Here is a 9,409-nt window from a genome sequence, read left to right on the forward strand (position 1 = left end):
CACAGGTGAGGCTGATCATTTTGTAGAATCATCATAAAGCAATGTTTTGGATGAAAATGTTGAACTGATCAGAGGTTAATTCATCCTGTGGTGAATATGAATGTCTTACATTTTATGGTAATCCATAATATAAGTGCAGAGACATTTCTTATGGAAACCATTAATTTTGGACACATTGAAATATTGACCCAACAATGGCGCTAGATGAAATCTTCAGAGATCACCAAAATAATTGCAATGCAACCTGAGGGGGACATGAATGTGTGTACCAGATTTCATGGAAATCATCTAATAATTGTTGACTCAAAATGTCAACCTGCTGGTGGCGCTAGAGGGAAAATCAGTGGGATTCTGAACATGTATAATATATTAGCATTTATGTTATATTTGATATTCTTATATATGCGATCAGTCATTTTCTTTCATTACTGACAGTGACAGCAATCACATGAAAAATATTTTCTTTATTACAATCGTATCCACCCATATCTGTTTAGTAGAAAGGTGTTTTACACTATTATTGAACAGTGCAACATGGTGTTGAAATAAAGGTTGTACATTTCAATGCATAGTTCCAAAGTCCATCGAAAGTTATGCAAAATTATCTTTTAAAGGACATGCCCCTTTATAATGTCTAAAATCCTGCAGATGCAGAATCTGAGAGGAAGATCATTTATTTATCCAAATAAAATTAAAGAATACACTTCTTTTTTTTTTTACCTTCAAATTGTTTAGCGGCACTACAGTAATATCCCTTTTGATCCCAATGAACCTGAATGATGAGTCAGTCAGATTACATTACAACTACTCTGTAATAATCAATCATTACAAAATTACTGATACTCCAACAAATCTTCAAGAACAAAATTAATTACTCAACTATACATAATACACATGTTTGTATAAGTGAAGAAATGAGTGAACAGTAAAAAAAAACCCAACAACCTTCCAGTAGCATTGTATTATTACTATTGTTGCATCTGGTATGATACTTCAGTGGAAAAACAAAACGTACAAAGCTGTTTTAAATTTTCACAAGTTTAACAGTAATTACAACAAAAATATTTAAGGCGTCTTCAGTTGAATTCTGTACAATCACAAATAATTAACAATTAGCCCTTCAGGGAGAAGAACGGAGAAAGCAGAAAAGTCGTGTGTTAATGCTTCATCAGTCGAAGGTGCTCTAAAAAGGCCGGAGGTGAGGTGTTTATTTTCAAGACTGTAGGATGAGATGAGCAACAGGGAATATAAATATTAACAGAAAGGTGGTCGTAAGAGAAGCCTTATAGATAACCTGTCGTCATTTTCAGCACTAACACAGACTGTTATCCCTCCACGGAGCGTGTTGACAAACTGCCAGTCCACATTGCAAACTTCATTGGAAATTGAGGTTTTAAAAGTCATTTACATATACTGATCTGCATTTTTAAACCCTGATTCATGTCAGATTGAGTCACATTCATTTAAGAAATAAAAACAAATTAAGAAAACTTTACACAGATAAACCATTTAGTTTGGGTACATATCAAAGAGATCTAACTTATTGAGCAGTTAAGGCTGTCATATTTATATGTTTTAAATATACAGCAATCCCATACACATCTCTAATTTTAAAGCAGATAAAAATGCTTTGATATGTGCCCAAACTATAATGTACCTGTTAAAGAAAACATTTTGGTATTGGAGTTGAATAAGCAGGAAATGTTATGAGTGCCCTTCTTCTATAAAAATCTAAACTTAATTTTCTGACAACATGCACTGATGTTTAAATTAAAATGTTATTGGCTGCCAATGAGGAATTCAAGGGAAACTCTGGTTTCATGTAATTTTCCATTCAGTAGATCCATGCTTTTCAAAACCTTTTTTTCCCCTCTTTTTGGTTTGTAGTGTCGAGTTGGTTTTATTTTTCCATCTGGGTGAGAGAGGCAGTTTTAATCAGAAATGGTCACTTTGTCAAGGCTGCAGTGGCTCTGGGTTGAGGGTGTCTCCTCGTGGTCGTCTGCTTTCAGGAGCGGGGAGAGGTCCGAGTCTCCCCCCGCCTCCTCCCGCCGGGCAAGCCGTCAGTCGTGGTGGGTCTGGCTCGGCGGCGTGATGCTGAAGACTCGGATGCGCAGGTGGGAAGCGATCTGGAGGCACACGCCTGTACAGTAGCGTGTTAGATCCAGGAGAGAGAAGACCTAAAGAAAGATGGAGGATCATACATCAAAGGCTGGAAAAAATATATACAATGCTACAACTGCACTGATATGCATTGACTGATATTTAATTAATACATGTGAAACATGAGCAAAGTGTAAACTAAACATCATTTAATAAATAAATCTATGTAAAGTACCATTTTAAGTGGCTTTTATAAGGTGCTTCTTTTAAAACAGATTTCAACATTAGGGCTGTAACGGTTCTGAAACCGAGACCGAAATTGCCACACAAAAGTCCACGGTCTCGTGTTGCAAATCGGAGAGACAGAACCGCGACACACCTGCTCATTGACTGTTGAGCTCTCATTAAGACAGTGCAACTGTGGTAGCGGGGTGGGCTCGTAGTGGTGTATATCTATTTTTATTTAAAGCTGGTTATTGTAGGTAGTTTTCCACATGATTTTACAGTTTATTTACTACTTGAATTTGGTCCTCTCCCCTTCTCTACTCCCCACACGCTCACACAGTACACACACCTAGCCTGCACCTCTGGTTTCTCAAGGCAAACACACCATCTTGCCCCGCCTCTTTCTGTCTCTGTCTCCCTGCATGTGTGTATGCTGACTTCCTCCATCAGCATTATGTCTCATTAAGTCGCCGTGTTTAATAAACTCGTGATTCAGTTTTCAAGTGTGCGGCAAGTGGATCGAAACCGAAAGTAACTTTAGTGAGCGACATCTGCAGTGGTGCGTTCACTGCCGCTGCATAATGCAATATTTCCCCTGTGTCCGTTCAAAAATTGAGGTCTGAATCTATCTGTGGATTTGGTGTATGGTTACACCCCTATTCAACAGGGTGCACCAGGTTTAGATAGACGTCGTCAAAAGGAACCTTTGGTCATGTTATCGTCTAAATGAAACTGAACCTTGGACTACAGGTATAATGACTCCTTGATTAGATCGCTATGGTGAAAATGAGCAGAGCTCAGAGTCCCACGAACAGGACTGAAACCTACTGTGCTTACGTGTACATAGACTACACAGTTATTGTTGTTAGTCACCTATGCACACCTCTCCTGCAAATTTTACTGCGCAACTCCACACCTTGTTCAGTGTCAATGTTTAATAAATTATAAAAATGTTTGGTAATTTTTTCTGGTTGAACACTCTCTGCAACAGCTGCAACCTTTAAAAAAAAAAAATAAAGATATTTTTACTTTTGTTTGCTGGGTGCAGTCTTATGAAGCATCAATGTACAATTTATTATATAACAACACAGTACATAAGCAGTGACCATAGAGAGCTTTACACGCCATCAGATATGTATTTAGATGTTTACTTTCAGCGTTTCTATGTCAGATGAGTGCACCAATGTTTGTGTTTTCCTCATTTTGGGCAGCGCTGAACGAACTATAGGTCTATATTTTCATCACGTTCAAGCTGAACTGAACAGGCCAAAAAAACTTTTTTCTGATAATAATCAAATAGACGCAACTGATTATATACCACCAAGCGATATACTACATTACATTCATTCATTTAACTGATGCTTTTATCAAAAGCGACCTACAATTGCTACATATGTTAAAGGTCACATGCCTCTGGAGCAACTAAGGGTTAAGTGTCTTGCTCAGGGACACATTGGATGTGCCACAGTGGGGAATTGAACCCAGTTCTCTTACACCAAAGGCATGTGTCTTATCCACTGCTCCGTACCACCCTTCACCCTGCATACTTTAGTAGTTATACAGGAACTCAATTAGATACATGCTGAGTAGTGATAAATAGTCGAGGGTGTTCGTTCAGATGGAGCTTACTGGATCCTGACAAAATCGGCTTGGCGACTACAAATTTTTAATGGAAAGCATTAGCGATGAAAGGTGAAGAGCTTGAAAGATGCGAGCGTTTATCTTTCAAGTTGCATTATAGGAAGTATAGAATCTAGTGTTTTTCTCCTTAGTCCTTCAACTTAATGGAAAGGCAATATTAAATATTTTGGAGAACTTCTAAGAAGTAACTGTTTTCTTATTCTATTATAAAAGTGTCAAACACTGACCATGGCGATCCAGAGGACTATGTACTCATCGATGAAGCTATTGAAGTACTGGTTGAGGAAGAGGAGGCCTGGGCCTACAAAGGCTGTGTCCGCGAGGTGCAGCTCACTCTTAGTCATGTGTGCTACCTACAGGGACACAGGGATACACATGAGGTAAAGAAAACACTGATTCAATACACTGGGTACTAGATTACAGGATTGAATACAAACAAGGACACATGAGAAACAACAAAAAGCCTACAAATGGGTGCATAACGCAATGTTAAATATAAATGCATTTTGGAGTTTACACAAATAATTTAGGAAGATTAAAGTTATACTCCTTAAGATTTTCATAAATTTATGGTCAGAATGTATTATGTATGATTAATGTAATTACATTCTGTAGTTATTTTCATTGCATTCATTTTAATTTTATCTCATTGATCACAGACTCACTGTTTACTGTCCTACAACTGTATCAGAGCTGGATGAAGTTACTGCTAAGTCAAACAGAACATGTCCTATTGATGCTTCACATGAAAAGTGTACAATTGATAAAACACAGGGTTCATTGTAGGGCAGCCACAGGAAACACAATGTATTTATCAGAGATTAAAGCTGACATCGATCGTTCATACAAAATAAAACATTTAAACAATATGAGTTTGTTTGGCTGCACTGTAAACAGATTCACTACAAAGTAGCCGCTCAACGAGTGTTTGCTGTAGTGTTAAACTCCACATGCTCCACACGGTAGTTGCCACATCAACCAGGAATGAAATCATAAGGATTACAACTGTACGACAAGACTAACGTACCACCAGCTTGTTGGAGATCTTGGAGATGACCATGCCAAAGGCAAGCAGGTACAGACAGGGGTGGTGCTCAAACAGGTGGCTGGACGACTTCTTGAAAATGATGAAGGCCAGGGTGAGGATGAGGCCGATGTGCAAACCAGGACTCAGCACACTGGTGTCCTAAAGAGAGGCAATGCTATTAAACCTGCATCATAATATATCATCTGCTACATAAATTCAGGCAACTTTTCCTTCTCCAGACTTTGCATACCATGTGTAATGTGTGAATGTGCGCGTTGACTTACAGCCACAGTAGAGCCATTTTTGCCAACACCTCCATTCAAAATGACATAGAAGTAATTGTAGCAGGAGTAGAGGGCTCCTCCGATGATGCCCATGATGGGGAAGGCGTACATCTTCAGTCCAATGATGGGCAACTACGGAAACACATGAAGGTCAAATCAGCGTGAAGACAAAAAGCATTCTCCTTTTAGAAAGAAGAAAGGTGCTTATATGAAAGCTGCAAGCATGCCGAGCGTGATGGGAGGGCAAAGCAAAAGAATTAAACAAAACAATGCGGGTGACATCATCAGCTTTGTGAGCCAGATCATGTCCAGTAGATGACCTGTTGCCATGGCGTTAGCTACCCATATTTACCTTCTCAATTCTCTCATGTGACGTTAAGTCAAGCCTCCAAAGGCAGCACAGAGTAAAAGTAAAACACAAATTCTATTTAAAGACTAAAAGGATGACTAAAAACTAGGAACTGATTAGATGATTTGCTTTGTGTAAAAACTAATGGACTATACACTCAAGGTGAAATGAAAGTGTGTGTACAGTATGTGCATCTGTACATGTGACGTTCCAAATATTTTATTCTCAGTTACCGTGGTTTGCCAAAGGCTCACGCCACCGAAAGCTGACATAAAATACATGATCGTGATGGCGACCTGCACCTCTGTCACGTCAATCCTGTGAGGAAAGTAACAGGGAAAAGTGAGATTAGTGACACTATAAAGGTTTGAAAGTTATATAGGAGCAGAACAGAATCCAAAATTATTATTGGAAAAACCAAACGCTACTGACTTACAGGCCAAAGCGGAGGGTCCCGGACACGTAGGTCTGCCATTGGGCGCAGAAGAACATAAACATCCCGATGAACCCACAGAAGAACATCCAGTTTGAGTATATTCCTATTCCACATGAAATGCATGTTCCCACAGCAACAAAGACTGAAGGAGGAAAGATGGAAAGACAGAACAACAAACAAATAATTCATATTTTGTTAATGAAACAACAGAGCCTCTCCTTGATCCACTAATGCCGTAGTAAAGCACCTGTGGAGACAGCATCGCAGCCGTGGTCAAAGAGCTCCCCCAGAGGTGAGCTGCTGTTCGTCCTCCTTGCCTGCTTCCCATCAATAGCGTCCAGAGACTGGTAGATGAACAGGCCCAGACCACTCATGATGAAGGCCCATGATGGAGCCTGGGGGTGGAGAGGTAAGGAGGCTTTATTTAGGGATCCCTGCTCACAAGAAGGACCATGGCACAAACTTAGGTAAAACAAACTAGAGCTGAAACAATTGGTTGATTAATAAATATTCATATTAAATAAAAATAAAAGAATCAGCGACTATTTAGATAATTGATTGAACTTTAAAAAAATAAGTAAAAAAATCCCCTAAAGAACCCTACTTATAACTTCTCAATTGTGAATGTTTGCTTCTATTCTCCATTTTAAATCATTGTAAACTGATTATCTTTGGGTTTTGGACTCTTGATCGGACAAAAAAAATACACTGAAGGTGTCACCTTGGACTCTGGGAAACTGGGATGGAGATTTTACACAACTTTCTGACATTTTATAGACCAAACGATAAACCGAGACGGTCATCAGCAGCTAAGTCGATGATGCGCATAGTCGGTATCTGGTCATGCTGACACGATGCAAAATTATTGAGGCGTCGTGGAAATAAGTCACACCTTCATCATTTGAGCTCTGGATTTAACTCATATTCAACATAGAAAGTTATGAACGAGTTGTATTCATACTCTCAGTATGCCAATACCTGTCAATGTATGCACATAATTATTTTACCACTAGGTATACACTCGATATATATTTGCTAACTAGGCCTGTATCTACTTTATACAGGTTGGTAGTGCTGGTTAAGGGAGTAACGAGTGTTCAAAAGTGAACTGTTTTGGTGTCTCACCATCTAAACACATTGCTTGTATCTGTGTGTGTACTGTAAGTACGGAGAAGGAGGGATTCCAGCTGACTGGAGCGGCTCAGTTCCTCTTACTAGGGCGGAGGTTATAGACCATCTGGGCGCTAGAGCTGGCCAACACAGTGTGTTTACCACTACAATGTGTGTGAGCATGTTTGCGAGTGTGTGTGAGTGAGGGAGACAAAGATAGTATGTGTTTCCAGAGAGATCAAGAATCCCATGCTGTCCTAAATAATCAGAGATCCCACTGTTTTCGTCAAAGTCCATGTCCTAAATGCCTCAAGGACTGGTGGGGACAGAGTCCTGATTTGAGAGTTATCAATGATGTCACTTTAGGGAAAACTCTGAGCTGTGTCCATTAATTTGTATGAATTACTCTGTGTTTGTTTGCACAGGCATGGGACTCTCATTCCTTTACAGTCCATGAGAAAGAGTGGACATAGCCCAGGTTTGCCTTAGCCAATTCTAAATAATAAATAGAGGGGAATTAAATGCTTTTGTACTTGTGGAATTTGATGGTAACAGCATGGACTGTGGACTTCGATGCAAAGTTCTCATAGTTGGATTGGACATGTGGAAAAATCAGATTAACACACCCCTATGCATTTCCTGCTTGGGTCACTGCTCCACAGTGAACCTGGTGACGCAAGTTAAGTGGATCATAGGTCAGCTGTTTGGTGCAAGCCTTATTAGTGTATTTGAGGTAACTTTAGACGTTTTAGTAATATGTAACTTTAGCTGTAGTTGAGATGATAGTAAAGGTGGATCTGGCGGCCCTTCACGTTAGTCATCCAAACAGCTTCTTTTTTGTGTGTGCTAATTCTACTAATTCAACATTGTAAACAGTTATCCTCCCATCTAATGGTGAACTCAACTAGAGCAACAACATTTTCCTTCAAACCGCTGTGGTTTACTATCAACAACATTGCATCACTTGAGTCTGGGCAGAGAGCAACACGTCAAAGCTGTAAACTTTCCAACAACTTACGCGAAATACCACATGACAGATACGTCCCAATACAGTGCTCCGGTAGAGAAGCGATATCACACCATTTAAAGCGTCCTCGCTTGTATGTGGCAATGCTAACGTGACACCTTGTGATTTAGGATCTTTCTCCGAATCATCAGGAGATCGTCTCCAATTCGTCTCACACCTCCATACATAAAGCAGGACAGCACTTCAATTAAACGTCAACTTTCCGAAGTGATTAGTTTGATATTGCCTGAACCTTCTGCCAAAACACACCGCCGTGCGCGTTAGCAGGCGGCGTGACCCCATTAATAAATCAGGAATTGTATTTTAATGAGTAGCTGTGAGGCACAAATATATACCGAATTAACAAGTAGACTCTGCTGATTCAGGACATATCTTAAATTAGCCATTGAGGCAGGGAAAGTTTGCACAGGTGGCCACGTATCCTGAACTCAATTTTTTGAATGGAGGATTCGCCATCCAAGAGAAGGGCACGTAATTGGGGCTAATGTTAGTTCCCGTGTAGAAACTTGGGCCAAGGTCGCTTTACTCACCTCCTCTGTTGCAGTGGGACAATAATACACAAGCACCACCGTGGTGAGGATATTGATGATCAGTCCAACAATAGTCAGAGTGTTTGGTGCGATCCATGTCGGAATTTGCTCGATGAGCCAGTTCCAGTAGATCTGACACGGTGGCTCAAACATGGACCGACCAGACGCGGTGTATTTGTGCTCCTCCAGCCGCTTGAGCTGAGCGGGTGACAGCGGCTCCGGCCACAGGAAATGTGGCATTGTTTTTCTGCTTAGTCACTCAACCTACGGCAACAGATTTCCCAGTAGTCCCGAGTAGAGGCTCAAACAGGGCTATCTTCTCTCGGCCGACTCCAGAAAATAGCAACTCATTTGTCATTTACACCTAGGTGACTACGAGGCCATTTCCACAACGGAACCATGGGATGTCGATAGTCTGTACGTTTCGGAACGAGTTGCGTCTCTACAGGAAGCGGACCTGGCTCCGGAAGGGAAAGGGAATCATATTGCTGTGCACCGGGAAGTTTAAATTAAACTATAGCGTAAATGTAGCCTACTCGGTTATTTAACCCGCAATATGCTGCTAAAGTATATGAACTACCGTAACTGTGGTGTAGACATATGGAGTCAGGTACAACAGAGACAGGACGGTAAGTTCTGGGCATTTGGTAGTAACTAGAAAACTATAAATTAGTTTGAAT

The 9,409-nt window shown here is 40.3% G+C and overlaps 1 protein-coding gene across 1 annotated transcript; it reads right to left on the reverse strand.

Moving 5' to 3' along the window:
• Nucleotides 1–444: 444 nt before the first annotated feature.
• On the reverse strand, nucleotides 445–9,192 carry chpt1 (choline phosphotransferase 1). The gene is made up of 8 exons (XM_046072196.1): nucleotides 8,730–9,192; nucleotides 6,310–6,457; nucleotides 6,063–6,204; nucleotides 5,860–5,944; nucleotides 5,278–5,409; nucleotides 4,994–5,152; nucleotides 4,194–4,319; nucleotides 445–2,177 (listed from the first exon to the last, which is right to left on the reverse strand). Exons 1-8 carry the CDS (start codon nucleotides 8,967–8,969, stop codon nucleotides 2,061–2,063), a joined length of 1,149 nt encoding a protein of 382 aa, XP_045928152.1. The 5' UTR covers nucleotides 8,970–9,192; the 3' UTR covers nucleotides 445–2,060.
• Nucleotides 9,193–9,409: the final 217 nt, after the last annotated feature.

The sequence above is a fragment of the Micropterus dolomieu genome, linkage group LG16 (assembly GCF_021292245.1).
Source record: "Micropterus dolomieu isolate WLL.071019.BEF.003 ecotype Adirondacks linkage group LG16, ASM2129224v1, whole genome shotgun sequence".
Classification (NCBI taxonomy): Eukaryota; Metazoa; Chordata; class Actinopteri; order Centrarchiformes; family Centrarchidae; genus Micropterus; species Micropterus dolomieu.